Source organism: Lampetra planeri, chromosome 82 (genome assembly GCF_965212315.1).
Source record: "Lampetra planeri chromosome 82, kcLamPlan1.2.h2, whole genome shotgun sequence".
NCBI classification, from domain to species: Eukaryota; Metazoa; Chordata; class Hyperoartia; order Petromyzontiformes; family Petromyzontidae; genus Lampetra; species Lampetra planeri.
In genome coordinates this window covers 4079207-4107146 of record NC_136186.1, presented here as the reverse complement: position 1 = coordinate 4107146, position 27940 = coordinate 4079207, and the positions used below count along the sequence as shown (strand labels likewise).

Genomic DNA, 27940 nt, shown 5'->3' with positions numbered 1-27940 from the left:
AGGTCTCAGAATGCAGATCTCGCCGAAGGATACAGTTCTTATAATTAAGATCATTATGCATGAACTTAGGAAGGAACCACTCAGACACTTCTGTGTTAAGCAACTTTAATTTCTAAACAAAAACATAACACTCTAATATGCGAACTGTACTCCTGGAGATGTGCTCCTCATTGATCCGTACATTTAAACCCTCAATGATTACGTTGTTAAACTGGGTAACAGATCTATCGGTTAATTCCTCAGAGTAACGCGAGCATAGGAAAAAGTCCTTAAAAATAATGTGACGATATTCATACGAACGGCAATAAAGAAACATGTCCCGAATGCAAAAGTAGACCTTAATGAATTCATTGGTAGATTATGTAATTAACTAAATGTCTTGGAACAATGGTGTGCGGCAGTGTGCCTGCTTAAGCAAATGCGTATCAATTGGCTAAGGCTTCAATAAAATCGCGGGCAAGATTCTGTGATCAAAAGAAAGATTTCAACAAAAGTCTCCCTGTGAGTGTGTGGATTCGTAACGTAGTTTCTAAACGTTTAGTTTCGTCAATGAATTCATCGGTACAGTTAAAATTAACAAAAAGAACGACTAAAAAACTTCTCAACGACCGTATCCACGAGACTCAATGGGCAGCAATGTTCTTCACTATCAGCTAATACTTGACACAGTTTAATCATTATTCTTATTATTAGTCTCGGTATGTGCAGTATGTGTGTGTTTGGTGGTTTTGTCTCCTTGATCAATTCTATGCGTCAGGTAGACGCTGGATGATACGTGGTATGCGAGTGTGGGGGAGGGTCATATACACAGCTTCCTCGCTCTCTCTCTCGCTCGGCGGCAGCTGGATCTGCTGCCCACTGCTGGATGAAGAGTCGGCACGACGATCGACGTCGGCGGTGCGCAATGATTCCGTCGTCAAATAGCGCCCGCAGCTCGTCTGCTAGTCGCTGTTCCTCACTCTTGTCTTGGTTCACAGCTGGTGCTGGTCGGTGTGTGTAGGTCGAACCCACGGCGCTCTCCTCTTTCTCACGGGCGGCTGGTCAGGCTCTTTCCCCTGCTGGATGAGCTGAGTAGGCACGATGCTTGTCTTTGAAGGTGCTCGACAGCGCTCGCCGCTCGTCCGCTGGCAGCTGACACCCTTGCTCGGTGGCGCTGCTGCGCTCTCTCTCCGGCTCCGTGCTCTCTGGCGATGCCTGGTTGCGCGTGCAGCTGGTTCTCTAAGATGCTGGCTTGGTCGATGCTTGGGATTCCACCCTTTCTCCCAGTTGATTGCTCGTCGTTGCTCGTCACTATCTCTCGGGCTGCAGCTGCTCGTGGGAGCTGGCACTCAGTGTAGAATAACTTTGAGCGATACTTCTTCTGTCAGCGCCGAGCTCGTACTCGGTGACCAATTGCTACTCGGCAAGCCTCTTCATCCTTGGTTGATTGCAGAGTCCCACCCCAGAGCTTGCTGCATGCAGTAAGTAACTCTTTGTGTTGATTTCGTAGACTCGTGGCTTCTGCTGGTGCAGCTCGTTGACGATGTGCCAGTCACGGGGGCAGGTTCCCCGGAGCCTGCCGATCGCAGCTGCTCGTGGGAGCTGGAACTCACTCTCAAAACTTGTAAATTGTATTTGCACACCTCTTAAACAACTGTGAAAGCTTAGTACAATACAACTCATCGCAATCCTTGACTTTGCAAGCGACTCAAAACATCAGGATGAATGTAGAATAAAACTCTCAGCGATACTCTGTCGGTCCATGCCGAACTCAGCACCGAGCATCACCTCGCCCCCTCTTCTCTGCGAGACACAACACCCATTGTTGATCTCGAGGCCATGCCCCGGAGTCTGCCCGTCGCAGTACTCTCTGTCGCTTGTAGTCTTCTGTAACTTGCAGTAGTCTCTATGTATGCGTCGTGCTTCTGTTTTTAAGTGATATTCTCTCCCCTAGAATCGCCGTGTGGTTAGTCATAGGACACAATATATGCATTGTCTTTGAAACTGATTGGTCCACACCAGAGACAACTTTCTTTCGAGCCTAGTATCAAACGGTGATAATCCAGAGGACACCAAAAGGCGTGCTCTTCAAGTGTTTGTGATGTGATAATTCAAAACTCCGAGTTGCTGAGGCGATTAAGCAAGCACTATATAAATGCTAATATTATTATAACATAGTGAATGCTTGGGAGCTTATTGGCTCTCGCTCCTAGTTTAGAGATCTACCCAACCCACGGGGCCGCAAATACTGACTGCTCTTACTCTGCATGTTGAACATAGGAATGGAGTGTTCAACTTCAAGTTCTTTTCCTTAAAGGCCTGTGACAAATGTGAATCTATTGGAGCTTCATTGTCTCAATCTTACACATCTACAGGTTCTCCATTTGACTTTGTATTGTCTAAGAAGTCCACCCACACCTCCACTTCCACAAACTGCTGGGAGTTGCCTCGCTCTGCCTCACAGTCAGAATTCTCCTCCTGCTTCACGTTGCCTCCATTGATGTGAAGGTCCGATTTTGGAGTTGAATGTTCATATTCACATTTGACCTTCACTTCTTCGCTCTTCACTGTCACTTCGTCGCTCTTCACCGTCGCCTCTTCAAATTTCACCTTGATACATTTCATAGTGTCCAAGCTGGAATTTACTTCTGGTTCTTTTTTCAGGAGGGATGGGCTCATTGCAGCACTTTGAATTTCACAAGTCGATTTCAGACTACACTCCTTGGGGGTCTTCTGATGCCCGTGTGTTCTCTGGTGTCTATGAAGATGTGGTGACTGTTCAAACGCCTTCCCGCACAAAGTGCACTTGAATGGTTTCTCTACTGTGTGTGTTCTCTGGTGTATTTTAAGATTATATGAACTTGAAAATGCCTTCCCACACACAATGCACTTGAAGGGTTTCTCTCCTGTGTGTGTTCTCTGGTGTATTTTAAGATTATATGAACTTGAAAATGCCTTCCCACACACACTGCATGTAAAGGGTTTCACACCTGTGTGCGTTCTCTGGTGCATTTTAAGATTTGATGAATGTGAAAATGCCATCTCACACACACTGCACTTGAAGGGTTCATCTCCTGTGTGTGTTCTCTGGTGTAGTTTAAGATAAGACGAACTTGAAAATGTCATCCCACACACACTACACCTGAAGGGGTTCTCTACTGTGTGTGTTCTCTGGTGGCTATGAAGCTGTGGTGACTGTGCAAATGCCTTCCCACACACAGTGCACTTGAAGGGTTTCTCTCCGGTGTGTGTTCTATGGTGTTTTTTAAGATGCGATGAACGTGAAAATGCCTTCCCACACACAGTGCACCTGAAGGGCTTCTCTCCTGTGTGTGTTCTCTGGTGTATTTCAAGATAAAATGAATTCGAAAATGCCTTCTCACACACAGTGCACCTGAAGGGTTTCTCTCCTCTGTGTGTTGTCTGGTGTTTTTTAAGATAAGATGAACGTGAAAATGCCTTCTCACACACAGTGCACTGGAAGGGTTTTTCTCCTGTGTGTGTTCTCTGGTGTATTTTAAGATAAGATGAACTTGAAAATGCCTTCTCACACACAGTGCACTTGAAGGGGTTCTCTCCTGTGTGTGTTTTCTGGTGTAATTTAAGATAAAATGAACTTGAAAATGGCTTCTCACACAAAGTGCACTTGAAGGGTTTCTCTCCTGTGTGTGTTCTCTGGTGTATTTTAAGATAAAATGAACTTGAAAATGCCTTCCCACACACAGTGCACTTGAAGGCTTTCTCTCCTGTTGGAGATCTCTGGTCCTGTGTAAAATTTCCAGTACAATCCATGCTGTTTGCATACTGGTCCCATTGTTGTCTTTGTCTACTGAGCTGTGCTGACTGCCTTTGCTCCATCAGACCAATTCTGCAGAAGAAACATCAGAAGAAGCATCAGCTGCAGACAGAAAAAAATGTCCACACCATCTTCATCAGTATTGAGGGACAGAGGAATTAATATATACACAGTCACACATGAGTTACACGTCTATATTTATCCACATATTCAACATTATCCCCAATTCATCACACGGGCTGTTAAGGCACACAATGAGAGGGCCAAAGGTTATAAATATGCCTGGAAGCCATAGTATCTTCAAAATAAATGTTAACCCAAAACACCAAGCACACAATTTCGGCAGCCTGGCTGCAAAAGTAGTATTTATAAAAGCAAAATTCAGCTAACATAGCAAAGGCTGTTGGGAATAATACTATTTGTATTATGCAGAAATGCATAAACAAATGTTCAATCGCAACTTTAGAGGTGTGAGGCCAGGCTCAGATTTGCTTGAACGCTTGGATGAACAGATCTAACTTCAGCAGCATATTTGCTGTTAATTTCCTGTTTCCATTCTTCCAAAAAGTTCCAGAGGGAAACTAAAATAAACGATTGTTTTGATTTAACCTCCATGTTCAATCTAACCTATAAACGTCACTTTTTGTCTGACCGTCTGTCCCTCTGCGTACGCTCGCTTTGGAGGGATTTGGCGCTCGGGCCGTGGGGTTTAGGAAGAACAAATTTTGCAGGTGGGCACGCCCCCGGCCCCGCGGTGAACGTAGGCATTTCCGATTTTTCGTCCGTCGCCTTTAAATCGGTCCGATTATCGATTTTGTGCGATTTCGCTTTATTTATTTATTTACTATTATTTATTTACTATTACTATTGCCGACCGGCGCGGACCACGGCGGTTGCCCCTGGCAACGGCCAGCGACGCCTTCGCTGCGGGGTGGACGCCATTTTTAATTCCCGTTACAAATATGCGCACGCATTAACACGCGACTCTGAGGTAAATTCATCAACGTTTCACGTCCTCTTCACTCCCCCCCACCCCAATGTGTGCAATTACTATCATAGGGTCGGTAGATAATAAAATTATAGCGATTAGACAGTATTATTGTAGCGCGGGGGGGGGGGGTAACGGCCCCAGTACCCAGCCTCAGCCGGGTGGGCAATCTAGGCGAGGCCGGAGGCTCTGCACGGTACTAGGCCTCGACACCCCACACGTGTCAAGCGACGACTTTGTGGTATCAACTCGATATACCCAGCGTTGCCCGGGGGGAAAATACATTTAAATCTTCTGAAAACTTTAAAACATTACATACCAATGAAAATACAACTGTGTAATTACTTTTAAACCCGACACGCCAGGAATCGATTCTCTGAATCGCGCAAAGGAATCGAAGGTTGTAGATTCCTTTAGAATCGGACGATTCCCGTTTACTATAAGTTGGTTATAGTCGATATAAACTGCTACGAACGGGAAATATCCGGCGTTGACCGGGGCAAAAATGTAATTAAAAACTCCTGAAAACATTAAAACATAACATACCAAAATGTAAAACCCCCAACATGCCAGGAATCGATTCTTTGAATCACACAAAGGGTTAATCGAAGGTTGTAGATTACTTCAGGATCGCGCTGTTCCCGTTTGATATAAGTTGGTTATAGAGTTGATATAAACTGCTACGAATGGGAAATATCCGGCGTTGACTGGGGCAAAAATATAATGGTGAGGGTGTGATTGGTGAGGATGAGTAGTGAGAGTGAGTGGTGAGGGTGAGTGGTGAGGGTGAGTGGCGATTGTGAGTGGTGATTAGTGAGTGGTGAGGGTGAGTGGTGAGTTGTGAGGGTGAGCGGTGAGCGTGAGTGGTTGTTGTGAGTGGTGAGGGTGAGTGGTGAGGGGTGAGAGATTGGTTAGTGGTGAGGGTGAGTGGTGAGGGTGAGTGGTAAGGTTGAGTGGTGATGTTTAGTGGTGAGGGTTAGTGGAGAGTGGTGAGGGTGAGTGGTGAGTGGTGATTGGTCAGTGGTGATTGGTGAGGATGAGTGGTGAGTAGTGCGGGTGAGTGGTGGTTGTGACGGTGAGTGGTGAGGCTGAATGGTGAGTTGAATGGTGAGAGTGAGTGGTGAGGGAGAGTGGGGAGTGGTGAGGGTGAGGGGTGAGTGGTGAGGGTGAGTGGTGAGGGTGAGTGGTGACGAAGAGTGGTGAGGTTGAGTGGCGAGTAGTAAGGGTGAGTGGTGATGGTGAGGGTTAGTGGTGAGGGTGAGTGGTAAGGGTGAGTGGTGAGGGTTAGTGGTGAGGGTGAGTGGTGAGTGGTGAGCGGTGAGGGTGAGTGGTTGTTGTGAGGGTGAGTGGCAGTTGTGAGTGGTGATGGGTGAGTGGTGAGTGGTGATTGGTCAGTGGTGATTGGTCAGGATGAATGGTGAGTAGTGAGGGTGAGGTTGAGTGGTGAGGTTGAGTGGTGAGGGTGAGTGGTGGTTGTGACGGTGAGTGGTGAGGGTGAGTGGTCAGGGTGAGTGGTGAGGGTGAGTGGTGAGGGTGAGTGGTGAGCGGTGAGGGTGAGTGGTTGTTGTGAGGGTGAGTGGCAGTTGTGAGTGGTGATGGGTGAGTGGTGAGTGCTGAGCGTGAGTGGTGAGGGTGAGTGGTGAGGGTGAGTGGTGAGGGTGAGTGGTGAGGGTTAGTGGAGAGTGGTGATTGGTCAGTAGTGATTGGTCAGGATGAATGGTGAGTAGTGAGGGTGAGGTTGAGTGGTGAGGGTTAGTGGAGAGTGGTGAGTGGTGATTGGTCAGTAGTGATTGGTCAGGATGAATGGTGAGTAGTGAGGGTGAGGTTGAGTGGTGAGGGTGAGTGGCGAGGGTGAGTGGTGGTTGTGACGGTGAGTGGTGAGTGGTGAGGGTGAGTCGTGAGGGTGAGTGGTGACGCTGAATGGTGAGGGTGAATGGTGAGAGTGAGTGGTGAGTGGTGAGGGTGAGTGGTGACGAAGAGTGGTGAGGTTGAGTGGTGAGTAGTAAGAGTGAGTGGTGATGGTGAGGGCTAGTGGTGAGGGTAAGTGGTAAGGGTGAGTGGTGAAGGTTAGTGGTGAGGGTGAGTGGTCAGGGTGAGTGGTGAGGGTGAGTGGTGAGCGGTGAGGGTGAGTGGTTGTTGTGAGGGTGAGTGGCAGTTGTGAGTGGTGATGGGTGAGTGGTGAGCGTGAGTGGTGAGGGTGAGTGGTGAGGGTGAGTGCTGAGTGGTGAGGGTGAGTGGTGAGAGAGTTGTTAGTTTTGAGGGTTAGTGGTGAGGTTGAGTGGTGAGGGTTAGTGGAGAGTGGTGAGTGGTGATTGGTCAGTGGTGATTAGTCAGGATGAATGGTGAGTAGTGAGGGTGAGGTTGAGTGGTGAGGTTGAGTGGTGAGGGTGAGTGGTGAGGGTGAGTGGTGGTTGTGACGGTGAGTGGTGAGTGGTGAGGGTGAGTGGTGAGGCTGAATGGTGAGGTTGAGTGGTGAGTAGTAAGGGTGAGTGGTGATGGTGAGGGTTAGTGGTGAGGGTGAGTGGTAAGGGTGAGTGGTGAGTGTTAGTGGTGAGGGTGAGTGGTCAGGGTGAGTGGTGAGGGTGAGTGGTGAGGGTGAGTGGTGAGGGTGAGGGGTAAGTGGTGAGGGTGAGAGGTGAGTGGTGAGGGTGAGTGGTGACGAAGAGTGGTGAGGTTGAGTGGTGAGTAGTAAGGGTGAGTGGTGATGGTGAGGGTTAGTGGTGAGGGTGAGTGGTAAGGGTGAGTGGTGAGGGTTAGTGGTGAGGGTGAGTGGTCAGGGTGAGTGGTGAGGGTGAGTGGTGAGGGTGAGTGGTGAGGGTGAGTGGTGAGTGGTGAGGGTGAGTGGTGAGGGTGAGGGGTGAGTGGTGAGGGGTGAGTGGTGAGCGTCAGTGGTGATGAAGAGTGGTGAGGTTGAGTGGTGAGTATTAAGGGTGAGTGGTGATGGTGAGGGTTAGTGGTGAGGGTGAGTGGTAAGGGTGAGTGGTGAGGGTTAGTGGTGAGGGTGAGTGGTGAGGGTGAGTGGTGAGCAGGGAGGGTGAGTGGTGAGCAGGGAGGGTGAGTGGTTGTTGTGAGGGTGAGTGGCAGTTGTGAGTGGTGATGGGTGAGTGGTGAGTGGTGAGCGTGAGTGGTGAGGGTGAGTGGTGAGGGTGAGTGCTGAGTGGTGAGGGTGAGTGGTGAGAGAGTCGTTAGTTTTGAGGGTCAGTGGTGAGGTTGAGTGGTGAGGGTTAGTGGAGAGTGGTAGGTGGTGATTGGTCAGTGGTGATTGGTCAGGATGAATGGTGAGTAGTGAGGGTGAGGTTGAGTGGTGAGGCTGAGTGGTGAGGGAGAGTGGTGAGGGTGAGTGGTGATGGTGAGGGGTGAGGGGTGAGTGGTGAGGGTGAGTGGTGAGGGTGAGTGGTGAGGGTGAGTGGTGAGTGGTCAGTGGTGAGGGGTCAGGTTTAGTGGTGAGGGTGAGTGGTGATGGTGAAGGGTGAGTGGTGAGGGTGAGTGGTGAGTGGTGACGGTGAGTGGTGAGGGAGAGTGGTGAGGGAGAGGGGTTAGGGTGAGTGTTGAGGGTGAATGGTGAGGGTGAGTGGTGAGGGTGAGTGGTGAGGTTGAGTGGTGAGTAGTAAGGGTGAGTGGTGATGGTGAGGGTTAGTGGTGAGGGTGAGTGGTGAGGGTTAGTGGTGAGGGATAGTGGTCAGGGTGAGGGTGAGTGGTGAGGGTGAGTGGTGAGTGGTGAGGGTGAGTGGTTGTGGTGAGGGTGAGTGGCAGTTGTGAGTGGTGATGGGTGAGTGGTGAGTGATGAGCGTGAGTGGTGAGGGTGCGTGGTGAGGGTGAGTGCTGAGTGGTGAGGGTGAGTGGTGAGAGTCGTTAGTTTTGAGGGTGAGTAGTGAGGTTGAGTGGTGAGGGTTAGTAGAGAGTGGTGAGTGGTGATTGGTCAGTGGTGATTGGTCAGGATTAATGGTGAGTAGTGAGGGTGAGGTTGAGTGGTGAGGTTGAGTGGTGAGGGTGAGTGGTGAGGGTGAGTGGTGGTTGTGACGGTGAGTGCTGAGTGGTGAGGGTGAGTGGTGAGGGTGAGTGGTGATGGTGAGTGGTGAGGGGTGAGTGGTGAGGGTGAGGGTTAGTGGTGAGGGTGAGTGGTAAGGGTGAGTGGTGAGGGTTAGTGGTGAGGGTGAGTGGTCAGGGTGAGTGGTCAGGGTGAGTGGTGAGGGTGAGTGGTGAGCGGTGAGGGTGCGTGGTTGTTGTGAGGGTGAGTGGCAGTTGTGAGTGGTGATGGGTGAGTGGTGAGCGTGAGTGGTGAGGGTGAGTGGTGAGGGTGAGTGCTGAGTGGTGAGGGTGAGTGCTGAGTGGTGAGGGTGAGTGGTGAGAGATTCGTTAGTTTTGAGGGTGAGTGGTGAAGTTGAGTGGTGAGGGTGAGTGGTGAGGGTGAGTGGTGGTTGTGACGGTGAGTGGTGAGTGGTGAGGGTGAGTGGTGAGGCTGAATGGTGAGGGTGAATGGTGAGAGTGAGTGGTGAGTGGTGAGGGAGAGTGGTGAGGGTGAGTGGTGATGGTGAGTGGTGAGGGTGAGTGGTGAGGGTGAGTGGTGAGGGTGAGTGGTGAGGGTGAATGGTGAGAGTGAGTGGTGAGGGAGAGTGGTGAGGGTGAGTGGTGAGTGGTGAGGGTGAGTGGTGAGGGGTGAGTGGTGAGGGTGAGTGATGACGAAGAGTGGTGAGGTTGAGTGGTGAGAAGTAAGGGTGAGTGGTGATGGTGAGGGTTAGTGGTGAGGGTGAGTGGTGAGTGGTCAGTGGTGAGGGGTCAGGGTTAGTGGTGAGGGTGAGTGGTGATGGTGAGTGGTGATGGTGAGGGGTGAGTGGTGAGTGGTGAGTTGTGAGGGTGAGTGGTGAGTGGTGACGGTGAGTGGTGAGGGAGAGTGGTGAGGGAGAGGGGTTAGGGTGAGTGTTGAGGGTGAATGGTGAGGGTGAGTGGTGAGGGTGAGTGATGAGGTTGAGTGGTGAGGTTAAGTGGTGAGGGTGTGTGGTGAGGGTGAGTGGGGAGGGTGAGTGCTGAGGGTGTGGTGAGAGTGAGTGGTGAGGGTGAGTGGTGAGGGTGAGTGTTGATGTTGAGGGTGAGTGGTGAGGGTGTGTGGTGAATAGTAGGGGTGAGTGGTGATAGTGAGTGGTGAGGGTAAGGGTGAGTGGTGAGTGGTCAGTGGTGAGGTTGAGTGGTGACTAGGAAGGGTGAGTGGTGAGTGGGGAGGGTGAGTGGTCAGGGGTGAGGGTTAGAGGTGAGGTTGAGTGGTGAGTAGGAAGGGTGAGTGGGGAGGGTGAGTGGTCAGTGGTGAGGGGTCAGAGTTAGTGGTGAGGGTGAGTGGTGAGGGTGAGTGGTGAGGGTGAGTGGTGATGGTGAGTAGTGACGGTGAGTTGTGATGGTGAGTGGTGAGGGTGAGTGGTGATAGGTAAGTGGTGAGGGTGAGTGGTGATGAAGAGTGGTGACGTTGATTGGTGAGTAGTAAGGGTGAGTGGTGAGGGTAAGTGGTGAGGGTGAGTGGTGAGGGTTAGTGGTGAGGGTGAGTGGTTAGGGTTTATGGTGATGGTGAGTGGTGAGGATGAGTGGTGAGTGGTGAGGGTGAGTGGTTAGGGGTGAGTGGTGGGGATGAGTGGTGAGGGTTAGTCGTGAGGGTGAGTGGTGAGGGTGAGTAGTTAGGGTTTATGGTGATGGTGAGTGGTGAGGATGAGTGGTGAGTGGTGAGGGTAAGTGGTGATGGTGAGTAGTGAGGGTGAGTGGTGAGGGGTGAGGGTGAGTGGTGAATGGTGAGTGGTGAGGGTAAGTCGTGATGGTGAGTAGTGAGGGTGAGTGGTTAGGGGTGAGTGGTGGGGATGAGTGGTGAGGGTGAGTGGTGAGGGTCAGTGGTGAAGGTGAGTGGTGAAGGTGAGTAGTAAGTAGTGAGGATGAGTGGTGAGTGGTGAGGGTGATTAGTGAGTAGTGAGGGTGAGTGGTGAGGGTGAGTGGAGAGGGAGAGAGTGAGTGGTGAGCGTGAGTGGTGAGGGTGAGTGGTGAGGGTGAGTGGTAAGCGTGAGTGGTGAGGGAGAGGCTGAGTGGTGAGGGTGAGTGGTCAGGGTGAATGGTGAGAGTGAGTGGTGAGGCTGAATGGTCATGGTGAATGGTGAGAGTGAGTGGTGAGGGTTAGTGGTGATTGGTGAGTGGTGAGGGTGAGTGGTGAGGGTGAGTGGTGAGGGTGAGGGAGATTGGTGAGGGAGTTTGGTGAGTGGTGAGTTGTGATGGTGAATGGTGAGGGTGAGTAGTGAGTGGGAGTGGTGAGGATGAGTGGTGAGGGTGAGTTGTGAGTGGTGAGTGGTGAAAGGTATTGTCAAAGCCCACTTGGCTTTGACAATACCTTAGTATCTGTGTACATATGTAAGGTTTTTAAGAAATATATTTTTCACCCGGGCAACGCCGGGTACTTCTGCTAGTAGTTAATATAAATTACTGCAAATATAAACTTGACACTGTCACACACTGGCATGGTAAAAAGTGGTGGTGTGTCCAGAACCATGCCTGGCCGCCTGCATCTGCTCAGTATTGACGCTTCCTAACTTCACCATCTAATTAATTTAAGATCAATCAACATAGCAGAGGCCCACAAGCAGTCCAGTTGTACTTATACTGGTAGGAACGAAGTGGACCGGCCTACAACAGATTATATCGTCCGTCCGTCCGTGTAGCAACATCGCCCCCTACTGCAAACACTTGGCATGACCCTACAAAAATCTTTAGACTCAGTGACGCTTTTCCTGGCTAAACAAGTGTAACATTCCCTTATAATTCCCTCAGATAGCTTTTAATTAAAACTTTTAAATTAAAATTGAACTCACTGCGCCCTAAAGCCTACAGCTAGGCCGAAAGCCTCGAACTACGCCTCAAACTCTCCCTTCGTATCGTACCCCCGCGTGTGTGCAAGGGAGTTAATGTTTAACAATGTTACATTCCCTAATGCTTTTAAATAAAAACATTTAAATTTAAAGCTTTTACATAAATAATAAAAACATTTAAATTAAAAATTAACTCACGGCGGCCTAAAGCCTACAGCTAAGCCTAAAGCCTAGAACTAGGCCTCAAACTCTCCCTTCGTATCGTACCCCCGCGTGTGTGAAAGGGAGTTATTGTTTAACAATGTTACATTCCCTGATGTTTTTAAATAGAAACATTTACATTTTAAGCTTTTACATAAATGATTAAAACATTTAAATAAAAAATTAACTCACAGCAGCCTAACGCCTACAGCTAGGCCTCAAGCCTAGAACTAGGCCTCACACTCTCCCTTCGTATCGTCCGATTCGGTGTAGCAACATCGCCCCCTACTGCAAACACTTGGCAGGACCCTACAAAAACATTTAGACTCAGTGGGGCTTTCCTGGCTAAACAAGTGTAATAATACATTATGTTTAAATTCTTTGGTTATTCGTTCCTACCAGCCCACCCCACAGGGTCCTGTTCAATCATGTTTGCTGTCGGTGATAATCAAACTAATTGTTGAGTTCATAATGCACTGAAATAAATGCACCACAGCTCCCCACAAAGATAAACTCCTAAATACACGTACATTTCACATGCATCATTAACATATATACATAAAAATCCACCATTCATGACGAATTGCAAGTAACCTTATCCCAGTGCTAATGCCATGATAGGTGCAATTTAAGGCCATGTAAGTGCGGATTCCTTGTCAGCAGGTAATATGAATGATCCAGGTGTCAAGGGATGACTGACAGATGAACCAGCTGTGCTCCCCACTGTCATGCTGGGTTTTAGGAACCCAGAGTTCCACCTATTCATGTGGGCGTCGCTCTTCCGACCCCATCGTTGCTGCAGAGAAAATATCTATTAACTGCCCTGCAGCATACCTGCAGGGCAGTTAATATGGTGTTGGACCAGATGACGCCAAAGGCGTACAACTCAAAAAAGGTGTCAATTTTGTTGCCAGATAAAAGGGTAAAAAAAACAATTATCATATTTTGCTACTGGCAAGGAGGTTCCAATGGTGTAAATGCGTACCCCGAGCTCTCATACTCTGATGATACATTGTCTTTGAGTTGTACGCCTTTTGGCGTCATCTGGTCCAACACCATGTGAGACTAGACTCTAAGAAAAGCTGTCTCGGGTGTGGACCAATCAATTTCAAGGACAGTGCATACATTATCAGAGCTGTGTTTTTGTTTGCATTCTGACCGCAGGTATTGTGGTCAATGCAAACATGACTCCTCGTAAAAAAGGCGTCAGTTTTGTTGCCAGATAAAAGGGTAAAAAAACAATTATCATATTTTTCTACTGGCAAAGGAGGTTCCAATGGTGCATTGGGAGCTTCTCAAACTACGTAGTTATTTATTGATTTAAAGCTTTCTTGACTGCAGGAATTATACTCTTCGGGTCTTTCGGGCAAGTCGCGTACATAGAAAATAGATCACAACGTTTCGATCGCAACACAAGCAATCGTCTTCAGGTGAGAGAAAAAGCTGCTGAGACAAGGTCTTATATAGGCCTGAGATGGGTGCATCAAGGTAGGTGGGTGGAGCTAGAGATGGTCCAACCAATTGAAATAAACACGGAGAAACCGTATACAAAAAATATCCCAAGACAAAAAGAATTGTACAAATCTGTAAATGATAAAAGGGAAAAAGCTTCTTCTTATATTTTGCTACTGGAAAAGGAGGTCCCATGATGTAGCTGCTCACCCCGAGCCGTCATTGTTCTGATGGTGGCGTTGTCTTTGTGCTGTGTACGCCTTTTGGCGCTGTCCTCTGGTCTAACACCGTTTGAGACTAGGCTCGAAAGAAAGCCGTCTCTAGTGTGGACCAATCAGTTTCACAGACAATGCACAGATTATCACAGCATGTGTTTTGTTTGCATATTGATCGCGAGTATATTGTGGTTAATGCAGACACGATTGCTTGCAAAAAGTTTCAGGTCGGCGTTTAAACATCTTAACACCTACATTTTTATTTAAAGCTTTCGTGACTGCAGGGATTCATATTCTTGATTCTTTCGGTAACGTCATCAAGTAGAAGGGAAATAATAAAATATGAAACAATTAAAATTTCTCACGACGTTTCGATTGCAACACGAGCAATCATCGTCAGATGTGAAAAACAAAGCAAGAACATTTTCCAAAATTTTCATAAATTTTCTGGCTGTTTTCAAACCTAAAGTCACGTTGAAGAAAAACAATTAATTAAAAACATTTCTCACGACTTTTCTACTGCAACACGAGCAATCAGCGTCGGGTGTGAAAAACACGGCAAAAATTTCTTGCTCTTTTTCACACCTAAAGTCACGTAGAAGAAAAACAATAAAATAAAAACATTTCTCACGACGTGTCAACTGCAACACGAGCAATCATCGTCGGGTGTGAAAACACGGCAAGAAAATTTTCCAAAAATTTCTTGCTGTTTTTCACACCTAAATTCACGTAGAAGAAACACAATAAAATAAAAAATAACATAAAAATTCTCACGTTTCGACAGCAATACGAGCAATCATCGTCAGGTGCGATAAACACAGCAAGAAAATTATCCAAAATTTTCTAAAAATGTCTTGCTGTTTTTCACACCTAAAGTCACGTAGAAAAAAAACAATAAAATAAAAAAATAAAACATGTCACGACGTTTCGACTGCAACACGAGCAATCATCGTCAGCTGTGAAAAACACAGCAAGACAATTTTCCAAAATTTAGAACAAAAATTGTTGCTGTTTTTCACACCTCGTCACGTAGAAGAAAAATTAAATAAATAAAAATTCTCACGACGTTTCGACTGCAACACAAGCAATCAAGTGTGAAAAACACAGCAAGAAATTTTTATACAATTTTTAAAAAAATTATTGCTGTTTTTCACACCGTCACGTAGAAGAAAAACAGAATAAAAAGTAATAAAAAAATTATCACGTTTTGACTGCAACACGAGCAATCATCGTCAGGTGTGAAATCCACAGCAAGAAATTGTATTACTTTATAATTTCCCTTCTACGTGACTTTACCGAAAGAACCACTAATGTCTTAACACCTGTTTCAGTTGCCAGAAAAGGGGGAAAACCTCTTCTTATATGTTGCTACTGGCAAAGGAGGTCCCATGAAGTAGTGAGCCAGATGAAGACGACAAGGCCCCGCGTGGCTAGGCCCCGCGTTGTAATGTTCCAACCTGGACATCGATTCCATACTCGCTGCTACTCAATTGATATCCCGACGAGAGAGATACGGAGAGAGGCTCTACCTGGGTAAACAACAACCACCACGACAACAACCACCACGATATTAACTTCTCACCTCGGATCTGTGAGAGCGCGCGGTGCAGCAGCTCGTGACGTCACGCGGCAGCAGGTGACATGACGTCACTTGCGGGGTTCAACAGAATCCCCTCCCCCCAACGATCGGCGGTGTAACAGAATAAATTATGTTAATGAGACGGACTCCTGTGCATTGATTGAGCATGAATAAATTATGTTAATTAACCGCCAGTTGATATTTTCAGTTTCATTAATTAGGTACTAGCGGGAAGCACCCGACGTTGCCCGGGGGAAACATTTATTGAAAACATCTCAAATTTTTTTTAAAACATAACATATACAACTGAATTGTTTTTTTGATTATCTCATTAAATTTCGATTTAAAGCTTTCGTGACTGCAGGGATTCATCTTCTTGGTTTTTTCGGTAAAGTCACGTAGAAGGGAAGTAATAAAATAAAAATAAATTATAAATATTTCTAAATAATAAATGAAAGATTAAAATTCTATTATATATTTTTTTAATACTTTTTTATTTTATGTTTTTTTATAATTATATTATTACTTTCCTTCTACTTAACTTTACCGAAAGAACCAATAAGATTATCTCATTAATTAAAATTTAAATACATTTAAATAAAACCCAACGTGCGGTGGAAAATAAACTTACGATCACGCAAAGGAATTGAAGGCTGTAGATTTCTTTAAAATCGGCCTATTCCCGTTTAATCGATACCACAAACGCTCAGCAGATATCGATTCTCGCCACACACTTCATGTTCAAAAATACAAAAGTGTATTTTTTATAATTTTTGCATGTTGTACATTTTGCAAAGAACCCACATGGCAAATTTTAAGTTTGTTGCATGTCGGGAAGTACGCTAAACATTTTGAACAAACAACACATTCACAAATTTTCCTTTGATATAAAGAAGACTAGCTTGACTACCCGGCTTCGCCCGGGACTTGGATTCACCACGCCCGGCCGCCTTTGTCTCCCCAGTGGCGATGTTCACACACCACATCAGTTACTCGTTTGAGGCTGAGTCGACCTAGGGGAAGCCCAGGACCAGTAAAAATAATCGTGGTGGCCGTGAGCGGGAATCGAACTCGGGTCGCCGGGTTCGTAGCGCAGCGCGCTCACCACACATCTCTAAAACACAGAAGTGAGATGGCTTTCTAAAGGTAGATCACTGGCCAGAGTTTTTGAGTTGCGAGAGTCACTCCAGAGACATCTTTTAAAAAAACAGTCACCACTGGCAGCACATTTCAGTGACACAGAATGGGTCGCAAATCTTGCTCACTTGTGACATATTCAGATTGCTCAACGTACTCAATGTGTCATTTCAGGGGAGATCGACAACTCTGTTCAATTCGGCAAATAAAGTGGCTGCATTCAAAGCCAAACTGGAATTATGAGGGCGACGAGTGAACATTGGAACTTTTGACATGTTTCAAACACTAGCAGAGATTTTGAAAGAGACTGAGCCAGGGCCTTTCTCCCAGCTGGTGCATTAAAACCTATCTCAGCTTTTAAAAGAGTTTGAACATTACTTCCCAACCACAAAAGACCCCCGAACTGGGAAGGAATGGACCCGCGACCCATTTGTGAATAAGCCAGGTGAATCGACTTTGTCTGTGCTAGAAGAGGATCAACTGCTTGAGATCGCAAATTAAGGTGGCCTTAAAAGTATGTTTGAGACAACTTCAAATCTCGATACGTTCTGGATTAAAGTCAAGGCGGAATATCCTGAGATTGCCACAAAAGCACTGAAAAGCCTGCTTCCATTTCCAACGTACTATCTTTGTGAAGCAGGGTTTTCTGCAGTGACAGCAACAAAAACGAGATTATGGAGTAGACTGGACATAGGCAACACACTTCGGGTGTCACGGTCTCCCATCATCCCCAGATGGGACCATCTAGTTACAGGAAAACAAGCTCAGGGCTCCCACTAGGCCTCATCAAGGTAAGGTAAATTAACTTTTTTACCGGGTAAAAGAGTAAAGGTTTCGACATGCCAAGGGGTAAGGTAAGGGTAGGTTAAAGGTAGCTCAGAAGAATTACCCCGGTAGGGTAAAGGTAGCGCGAATAATTACCCGGTAACTACAGTACCTTGTTTACCGTTAAAAGTTCCATGGCGCAGTCCGTGGCCTCTATTTTTATTTGCGATAATTGATGTCGGACCAGATGGAGACGGTCCACGTACTTGAGGTACAGATACTAGAGGACGAGGTCGAGGATGCCAGCAACGACATTTTTGGGATTGCTGCCAACAGCAATCGAAAAAGTCAGGGGCATGCGCTCCCATGAGAGCACACGCAAGTGGTTTTCCACCCACACGAACGGAATCGGGGTGGAAAGCCCACCTCAAGAAGCACAACGTGCTCGCCCCAGTTCGGGACGTCGGCGTCGGCTGCCTGAAGGTTCCGTCTAACTGGGCCAGAGCGGCGCAGGATCTTATTGCCTGTCGTTCGTCCGAGGACGATGGCAATGACGAACTTGATCAGGTTGTTGATGAGATCGCCATCGACCAAGACGACTGGGACGAGGTTATGGAGGACGTTGTCGTCGACAGCCTCAACGCCCGATTCGAGAGTATTCTATATAAATAAAGCAGTCTACCTAGCATTTATCGTTATAAACCTTTTCATGTGTTGTACCCCAGTAATTTCCCTGTAATCGGGTAATTTGTATGGGATAAGGGTAAAAGGTAGGGTAAAGGTAGTCTTGTTTTTTTTACCGTTAAACTTTTACCTTACCTTGCCGAGGGCTAGCTCCCACTGATTCTGCATTATGGTGAGTTGTATCATTACTGTATTTCATATTACAATGTAATAATATAAATAAAGTGCACAATAAATATAATGCGCTTGAATCATCATGAAACCATTCCCCCCACCCCCCGGTCCGTGAAAAAATTGTTTTCTTACTGTGTTAATACAAAGATTCTCGCTGTAACTTTTACTAATTATGTTTTAGTGTAATTCTATCTGACAGCGGTCGGGAACCTATGGCTCGCGAGACATATATGGCTCCTCCAGTGACGGCATATGGCTCCCAGACAATTTTGAGTTGAAAAAAAAAATCAGTTTGGAACTGATTTTAAAATACTTGTGATATTGCTTAATAATAGTAATTTTTAAGTAAACAGAAATTAGTTTTGAAGATAAATTTCACGGGTTACGGGTCCCGTGACCCGTGGGTCAGGAACCAATGGCTCGCGAGCATGTCACGGGTCATTGTTCAGGTTAAGAAATCCATTTGATCAGATAGCCAACTAGTTTATCCGCTTCAACCCCTGTAACGGAAAAGATGGCGAAAAGAAAAAAAGACGATGATTACCGTGCATTCCAGGCTGCGTGGACAGAGGAATTTGCATTTGTGGAGAGAGCAGGATCTGCAGTATGTCTAATATGCAATTGTAATAAGAGCCATGTAGGGCTCACGTGGTGATTGGCTTGCCGGTCCCGCTTTGTAGCCAATAAGGGGTGAGCCATGGCCTCGGCGTGATCACGGCATGTTAGCAGGGGTGATTGGCCTGGCAGATCGGGGCCTCAGCTAATGGGAAGCCGGATCAGAGGCGTGGTCCCGGGATTGACGGGGAACCATCTGGAACGGTCAACGCTGACTACGGAGGATTGGCTTAGGGGTACCACGTGACCCAGGGATTAAGAGGAGGAGAGACAGAGGAGTCGGGAGCAGACCTGGGAACGAAAAGAGCAGGAGTCACGCGCGTATGGGGCTCCGGGTGCCACGTGCACGGTGGGGACTTAGCTGGGAGTCTGCCCGCTTTCCGTTGTCTGTCAGCAACGGGGAGTGTGTGTGTGTAACTGTGGAAGTTGAAAAATAAAAGGACTGATTCCGGATGCCGTCTCGAGAAGGTTTATTACACAATGATAAAATTGCATCGATGAAACGGTCAAATATAAAGCGGCACTTCGATACGCACCATGCTTCATTTGCATCTAAATATCCAGCGGGGGACAGCAGGAAAAAGGCATGCCAAGAGCTACAGCGGAGAGTGCAGACGAGTCAGCAGCAACTACGTGTGTGGACCAAGCAAGGTGACGGGAATTCCGCTAGCTTTGCGGGTGCTTTGGCAATAGTAAGGAATGGAAAGCCATTCACAGATGGAGGGAAAGCCAAAACATTCATGCTTGATGTGGCCAATGAACTGTTTGATGACTTCCCAAATAAAGACAAGATAATCAAACGAATAAAAGACATGCCTCTGTCAGCAAGAACTGTTCACGATCGTAGCATCATGATAGCAAATCAAGTCGAGGAAACACAAATTAAAGACAAACGCCGGGACATACTTTTCTCTCGCGTTAGATGAGTCAACAGACGTTAGCCATCTATCTCAGTTCAGTATACTTGCCAGGTATGCTGCAGGTGACACACTGTGTGAGGAAAGCTTGGCTGTTTTGCCAATGAAAGGGACAACAAGAGAAGAGGATTTATTCACGTCTTTCATGGAGTTTGCTAAAGAAAAAAAACTACCGATGAATAGACTTATTTCTGTCTGTACTGATGGTGCACCCTGTATGTTGGGGAAGAACAAAGGATTTGTAGCGCTTCTCCGTGAACATGAAAAAAGAGCCATCCTAAGTTTGCATTGCATCCTGTACCAGGAGGCGCTTTGCGCTCAGACGTGTGGCCAGGAGCTTGGGGAGGTGATGTCGCTGGTCATTCGAGTGGTCAACTTTATTGTTGCCCGAGCTTTAAATGATCGCCAGTTTAAAGCTCTGTTAGAAGAAGTTGGGAATCATTATCCCGGTCTGCTTTTACACAGCAACGTGCATTGGTTGTCAAGGGGGAAGGTGCTCAGCCGTTTTGCAGCTTGCCTGAGTGAAATCCGGATTTTTCTTGAAATGAAAGGCGTCAAGCATCCTGAACTAGACAAGACTGACTGGCTCCTGCAGTTTCACTATCTCGTGGACATAACTGGCCATCTGAACCAGCTCAATGTGAAAATGCAAGGTATTGGAAATACAATCTTATCCCTTCAACAAGCAGTGTTTGCATTTGAAAGCAAGCTGGAAGTCTTTCTCAGGGACATTAAAACAGGTCGTCTTCTGCACTTTGAAAGACTGCAACAATTTAGAGATGCATGCTTAGCAAGTGACTCCACTCAACATCTGGATCTAAAGCAGCTAGCTGGCTTTACGTCCAATCTCCTGCAGTCATTCAAAGCACGTTTTGGAGAATTTCGTGCGCGCACTGGTCTTTTCAAGTTCATCACTCATCCACATGAGTGTGCAGTGGACAAAGTCGACCTGACATGCATCCCCGGGGTCTCTATCGGAGACTTTAAGCTGGAAGTTGCTGACCTGAAGGCATTAGACATGTGGATGAGTAAGTTCAAGTCACTTAATCGAGAGTTGGAAAGTCTTGCGCGACAGCAAGCAGTGCTGGAGAGGGAACACAAGTGGACAGAAATGAAAAATCTTCAACCTGAAGATCAGCTGATTATTAAAACTTGGAACGAGCTTCCTGTGACATACCACACAATGCAGCGTGTGAGTATTGCCATAATTGACCATGGTTGGCTCTACATATGCATGTGAGCAGTCATTCTCGCATATGAGGAACATTAAGACCAACCTACGCTCACGTTAAACTGATGGAACCCACAACGCCTGCATGAAGCTCAACCTCACCACGTATGAACCAGACTAAAAGGCCATCAGCAAAACCATGCAGCACCAGAAGTCGCATTAAAAGTAAGACATTTAATTTATTATACGTTAAAAATACTATATGGCTCTCAATGAAATATATTTAGAAATATTTGGCTTTTATGGCTCTCCCAGGAAAAAAGGTTCCAGACCCCTGTTCTATCAGGTCTCAGAATTCAGATCTCGCCGAAGGATACAGTTCTTATAATTAAGATGATTATGCATGAACTTAGGAAGGAACCACTCAGACACTTCTGTGTTTAGCAACTTTAATTTATAAACAAAGTGTAACACTCTAATATGCGAACTCTTATGCTTGGAATTGTCAACACAGTACTCCTAGAGATGTACTCCTCATTGATCCGTACATTTAACCCTCAATGATTACGTTGTTAAACTGGGTAACAGAGTAATCGGTTAATTTCTCAGAGTAACGCGAGCATATACGGCGATAGGAAAAAGTCCGCAAATATAAATGTGACGATATTCATACGAAAGGCAATAAAGAAACATGTCCCGAATGCAAAAGTAGACCTTAATGAATTCATTGGTAGATTATGTAATTAACTAAATGTCTTGGAACAATGGTGTGAGGCAGTGTGCCTGCTTCAGCAAATGCTTATCAATTGGCTAATGCTTCAATAAATTCGCGGCCAAGATTCTGTGATCAAAATAAATATTTCAACACAAGTCTCCCTGTGAGTGTGTGGATTCGTAACATAGGTTTCTAAACGTTTAGTTTCGTCAATGAATTCATCGGTACAGTTAAAATTAACAAAAAGAACGACTAAAATACTTCTCAAAGACCGTATCCACGTGACTCAATGGGCAGCAATGTTCTTCATTATCAGCTAATAGTTGACACACTCTTATCATTATTCTTCTCATTATTAGTCCCGGTATGTGCGGTATGTGTGTGTTTGGTGGTTTTGTCTCCTTGATCAATTCTTTGCGTCAAGCAGATGCTGGGTGATACGTGGTGAGTATGTGAGTGTGGCGGAGGGTCATACACACAGCTTCCTCAATCTCTCTCGCTCGGCGGCAGCTGGAGCTGCTGCCCACTGCTGGATGAAGAGTTGGCACGACGCTCGCCGTCGGCGGTGCGCGATGATTCCGTCGTCAGATAGCGCCCGCAGCTTGTCTGCTGGTCACCGCTCCTCACTCTTGTCTTGGTTCACAGCTGGTGCTGGTCGTTGTGTGTGGGTCGAACCCACGGCGCTCTCCTCTTCCTCACGGGCGGCTGGTCAGGCTCTTTCCCTTGCTGGATGAGCCGAGTCGGCACGACGGTTTGAAGGTGCTCGACAGCGCTCGACGCTCGTCCACTGGCAGCTGACACCCGTGCTCGGTGGCGCTGCTGCGCTCTTTCTCCGGCTCCGTGCTCTCTGGCGATGCCTGGTTGCGCGGTCAGCTGGTTCTCTGCGATGCTGGCTTGGTCGATGCTTGGGCTTCCACCCTTTCTCCCGGTTGATTGCTCGTCGTTGCTGATCACTCTATCTCTCGGGCTGCAGCTGCTCGTGGGAGCTGGCACTCAGTGTAGAATAACTTTGAGCGATACTTCTTCTGTCAGCCCCGAGCTCGTACTCGGTGACCCATTGCTACTCGGCAAGCCTCTTCATCCTTGGTTGATTGCAGAGTCCCACCCCAGAGCTTGCTGCATGCAGAAAGTCAACTCTTTGTGTTGATTTCGTAGACTCGTGGCTTCTGCTGGTGCAGCTCGTTGACGATGTGCCAGTCACGGGGGCAGGTTCCCCGGAGCCTGCCGATCGCAGCTGCTCGTGGGCGCTGGAACTCACGCTCAAAACTTGTAAATTGTATTTGCACACCTCTTAAACAACTGTGAAAGCTTAGTACAATACAACTTATCGCAATCCTTGACTTTGCAAGCGACTCAAAACATCAGGATGAATGTAGAATAAAACTCTCAGCGATACTCTGTCGGTCCATGCCGAACTCAGCACCGAGCATCACTTCGCCCCTCTTCTCTGCGAGACACAACACCCATTGTTGATCTCGAGGCCATGCCCCGGAGTCTGCCCGTCGCAGTACTCTCTGTCGCTTGTAGTCTTCTGTAACTTGCAGTAATCTCGATGAATGGGTCGTGCCTCTGTTTTTACGTGAAATTATCTCCCCTCGAATCACCGTGTGGTTAGTCACAGGACACAATATATGCATTGTCTTTTAAACTGATTCGTCCACACCTGAGACAGCTTTCTTTCGAGCCTAGTATCAAACGGTGTTAATCCAGAGGACGCCAAAAGGCGTGCTCTTCGAGTGTTTGTGATGAGATGATACAAAACTCCGAGTTGCTGAGGCGATTAAGCAAGCACTATATAAATGCTAATATTATTATAACATAGTGAATGCTTGGGAGCTTATTGGCTCTCGCTCCTAGTTAGAGATCTACCCAACCCACAGGTCCGCAAATACTGACTGCTCTTACTCTGCAGGTTGAACCTAGGAATGGAGTGTTCAACTTCACGTTCTTTTCCTTAAAGGCATGTGACAAATGTGAATCTATTGGAGCTTCATTGTCTCAATCTTACACATCTACAGGTTCTCCATTTGACTTTGTATTGTCTAAGAAGTCCACCCACACTTCCACTTCCACAAACTGATGGGAGTTGCCTCGCTCTGCTTCACCGTCAGAATTCCCCTCCTGCTTCACGTTGCCTCCATTGATGTGAAGGTCCGATTTTGGAGTTGAATGTTCATCTTCACATTTGACCTTCACTTCTTCGCTCTTAACTGTCACTTTGTCACTCTTCACCATCGCCTCTTCAAATTTCACCTTGATACATTTCATAGTGTCCAAGCTGGAATTTACTTCTGGTTCTTTTTTCAGGAGGGATGGGCTCATTGCAAAACTTTGACTTTCACAAGTCGATTTCAGACTACACTCCTTGGGGGTCTTCTGATGCCTGTGTGTTCTCTGGTGTCTATGAAGATGTGGTGACTGTGCAAATGCCTTCCCACACACAGTGCACTTGAAGGGTTTCTCTCCTGTGTGTGTTCTCTGGTGTTTTTTAAGATACAATGAACGTGAAAATGCCTTCCCACACACAGTGCACCTGAAGGGTTTCTCTCCTCTGTGTGTTGTCTCGTGTTTTTTAAGATAAGATGAACGTGAAAATGCCTTCTCACACACAGTGCACTGGAAGAGTTTCTCTCCTGTGTGTGTTCTCTGGTGTTTTTTAAGATACAATGAACTTGAAAATGCCTTCTCACACACAGTGCACCTGAAGGGTTTCTCTCCTCTGTGTGTTGTCTCGTGTTTTTTAAGATAAGATGAACGTGAAAATGCCTTCTCACACACAGTGCACTGGAAGGGTTTTTCTCCTGTGTGTGTTCTCTGGTGTATTTTAAGATAAGATGAACTTGAAAATGCCTTCTCACACACAGTGCACCTGAAGGGTTTCTCTCCTGTGTGCGTTTTCTGGTGTAATTTAAGATAAAATGAACTTGAAAATGGCTTCTCACACACAGTGCACTTGAAGGGTTTCTCTCCTGTGTGTGTTCTCTGGTGTATTTTAAGATAAAATGAACTTGAAAACGCCTTCCCACACACAGTGCACTTGAAGGCTTTCTCTCCCGTTGGAGATCTCTGGTCCTGTGTAAAATTTCCAGTACAATCCATGCTGTTTGCATACTGGTCCCATTGTTGTCTTTGTCTACTGAGCTGCGTTGAGTGCCTTTGCTCCATCAGACCAATTCTGCAGAGGAAGCATCAGAAGAAGCATCAGCTGCAGACAGAAAAAAATGCCCACACCATCTTCATCAGTATCGAGGCACAGAGGAATGAATATATACACAGTCACACATGACTTACACGTCTATCTTTATTCATATATTCAAGATTATCCGCAATTCATCACACGGGCTGGTAAGGCAAACAATGAGAGGGCAAATGGTTATAAATATGCCTGGAAGCCCTAGTATCTTCAAAATAAATATTAACCCAAAACACCAAGAACACAATTTCGGCTGCCTGGCTGAAAAAGTAGTATTTATAAAAGCAAATATCAGCTAACATAGCAAAGGCTGTTGGGAATAATACTATTTGTATTATGCATAAATGCATAAATAAATGTTCAATCGCAACTTTAGAGGTGTGAAGCCAGGCTCAGATTTGCTTGAATGCTTGTATTAACAGATCTAACTTCAGCAGCATATGTGCTGTTAATTTCCTGTTTCCATTCTTCCAAAAAGTTCCAGAGGGAAACTAAAATAAACGATTGTTTTGATTTAACCTCCATGTTCAATAGTGAATGTAATTTACTGCAAATACAAACTTGACACTGTCACACACTGGCATGGTAAAAAGTGGTGGTATATCCAGAGCCATGCCTGGCCGCCTTCATCTGCTCAGTATTGACGCTTCCTCAATTCACCATGTAATTAATTTAACATCAATCAACATAGCAGAGGCACACAAGCAGTTCAGCTTTCACTTATCAATCATGTTTGCTGTCGGTGATAATCAAACTAATTGTTGAGTTCATAATGCAGTGAAATAACTCCACCACAGCTCCACACAAAGATAAACTCTTAAATACACATACATTCCACATGCATCATTAACAGATATAAACAAATATCCACCATTCATGACGAATTGCAAGTAACCTTATCCCAGTGCTAATGCCATGATAGGTGCAATTTAAGGACATGCAAGTGTGGATTCCTTGTCAGCAAATGGCAATGATCCAGGTGTCAAGGGATGACTGACAGATGAACCAGCTGTGCTCCACACTGTCTTGCTGGGTTTTAGGAACACAGCGTTCCACATATTCATGTGTGCGTCGCTCTTCTGACCTCATCGTTGTTTCAGAGAAAATATCTATTAACTGTCCTGCAGCATACCTGCAGGGTGTACAACTCAAAAAAGGTGTCAGTTTTGTTGCCAGATAAAAGGCTAAAAAAAACAATTATCATATTTTGCTATTGGCAAAGGAGGTTCCAATGGCGTAAATGCTTACCCCGAGCTCTCATACTCTGATGGTGCATTGTCTTTGAGTTGTACGCCTTTTGACGTCATCTAGTCCAACACCATGTGAGACTAGGCTCTAAGAAAAGCTGTCTCGGGTGGGGACCAATCAATTCCAAGGACAGTGCAAACATTATCAGAGTTGTGTTTTTTGTTCGCATTCTGACCGCAGGTATTGTGGTCAATGCAAACATATGACTCCTTGTAAAAAAGGTGTCAGTTTTGTTGCCAGATAAAAGGGTAAAAAAAACAATTATCATATTTTGCTACTGGCAAAGGAGGTTCCAATGGTGTAATGGGAGCTTATCAAACTACGTAGTTATTTATTGATTTAAAGCTTTCTTGACTGCAGGAATTAATATTCTTTGGGTCTTTCGGTCAAGTCGCGTTACATAGAAATTAATAGATCACGACGTTTCGATCGCAACACAAGCAATCGTCTTCAGGTGAGAGAGAAAGCTGCTGAGACAAGGTCTTATATAGGCCTGAGATGGGTGCATCAAGGTAGGTGGGTGGAGCTAGAGATGGTCCAACCAATTGAAATAAACACGGAGAAACCGTATACAAAAAATATCCCAAGACCAAAAAATAGTACAAATCTGTAAATGATAAAAGGGGAAAAGCCTCTTCTTATATTTTGCTACTGGCAAAGAAGGTCCCATGATGTAGCTGCTCACCCCGAGTTGTCATTGTTCTTATGGTGTCGTTGTCTTTGTGCTGTGTACGCCTTTTGGCGCTGTCCTCTGGTCTAACACCGTTTAAGACTAGGCTTGAATGATAGCCGTCTCTGGTGTGGACAAAAAAGTTTCATAGACAATGGATTCATTATCACAGCATGTTTCTTCACCATTGGAACCTCATTTGCCAGTAAAAAATATGAAAATTGGTTGTTTACCCTTCTATCTGGCAACAAAACTGACACCTTTATTACAAGCAGTCATGTTTACATAAGCCACAATACCTGCAGTCATAATGCATTTTGACTGCAGGTATTGTGGTCTATGTAAACATGACTCCTTGTAAAAAAAGTGTCAGTTTTGTTGCCAGATAGAAGGGTAAAAAAACAATTATCAACATGTTTCTTGTTTGCATATTGATCGCGAGTCTATCGTGGTTAATGCAGACACGATTCCTTGCAAGAGGTTTCAGTTCGGCGTTTTAACATCTTAACACCTAAATTTTGATTTGAAGCTTTCCTGACTGCAGGGATTCATCTTCTTGGTTCTTTAGGTAAAGTCATCAAATAAAAGCGAAATAATAAAATAATAAAAATATAAAACAATTAAAATTTCTCACGACGTTTCGACTGCAACACGAGCAATCATCGTCAGCTGTGAAAAACACAGCAAGACAATTTTCCAAAATTTTGAAAAATTTTCTTGCTGTTTTTCACACCAAAAGTCACGTAGAAGAAAAACAATGAAATAAAAAAAATTCTCACGATGTTTCGACTGCAACACGAGCAATCATCGTCAGCTGTGAAATCCACAGCAATAAATTGTATTACTTTATTTCCCTTCTACGTGACTTTACCGAAAGTACCAAGAATATCTTAACACCTGTTTTGTTGCAAAAAAAGGGGGAAGTAGTGAGCCAGATGAAGACGAATTAAACTTAAGCAGAGAATTAAAGCAAATGCAATCAGGCGAGGGCAGGAGGCAAGGCCCCGCGTGGCTAGGCCCCGCGTTGTAATGTTCCAACCTGGACATCGATTCCATACTCGCAGCTACTCAATTGATATCCCTACGAGAGAGACGGAGAGAGGCTCTACCTGGGTAAACAACAACAACCACGATGTTAACTTCTCACCTCGGATCTGTGAGAGCGCGCGCGGTGCAGCAGCTTCCGGATATATCGTGACGTCTCGCGGCAGCAGGAGGTGACATGACGTCACTTGCGGGGTTCAAAACACAATCCACTCCCCCAACGAGCGGCGGTGTAATTGAATAACTTATGTTAATGAGACGGGCACATGTGCATAGATGAGGCGTGGATGCTGAAGCCGTCGCAATGAACGAGCGACGGTATTTATGAATAAATTATGTTAATTAACCGCCAGTTGATATTTCCAGTTTCATTTATTAGGTACTAGCGGGAAGCACCCGGCGTTGCCCGGGGGAAACATTTATTGAAAAACGTCTCAAAAAACTTAAAAACATAACATATACAAATGAAAACAAATTTAGATTTTCATCTTATTCATAAAATTTATACAAATTTTTATCATTTTTTTTATAAATTTAAATAAAACCCAACGCGCGGTGGAAAAGTAA

General features: G+C 45.9%; 1 protein-coding gene across 1 annotated transcript; it reads right to left on the bottom strand.

Annotated features, from left to right (window-relative positions):
• Nucleotides 1-88: 88 nt before the first annotated feature.
• LOC144738441 (uncharacterized) lies at nucleotides 89-27622 on the bottom strand. Its single transcript, XM_078621484.1, has 3 exons — nucleotides 27477-27622; nucleotides 23579-24393; nucleotides 89-3716 (listed from the first exon to the last, which is right to left on the bottom strand). Exons 1-3 carry the CDS (start codon nucleotides 27551-27553, stop codon nucleotides 2341-2343), a joined length of 2268 nt encoding a protein of 755 aa, XP_078477610.1. The 5' UTR covers nucleotides 27554-27622; the 3' UTR covers nucleotides 89-2340.
• Nucleotides 27623-27940: the final 318 nt, after the last annotated feature.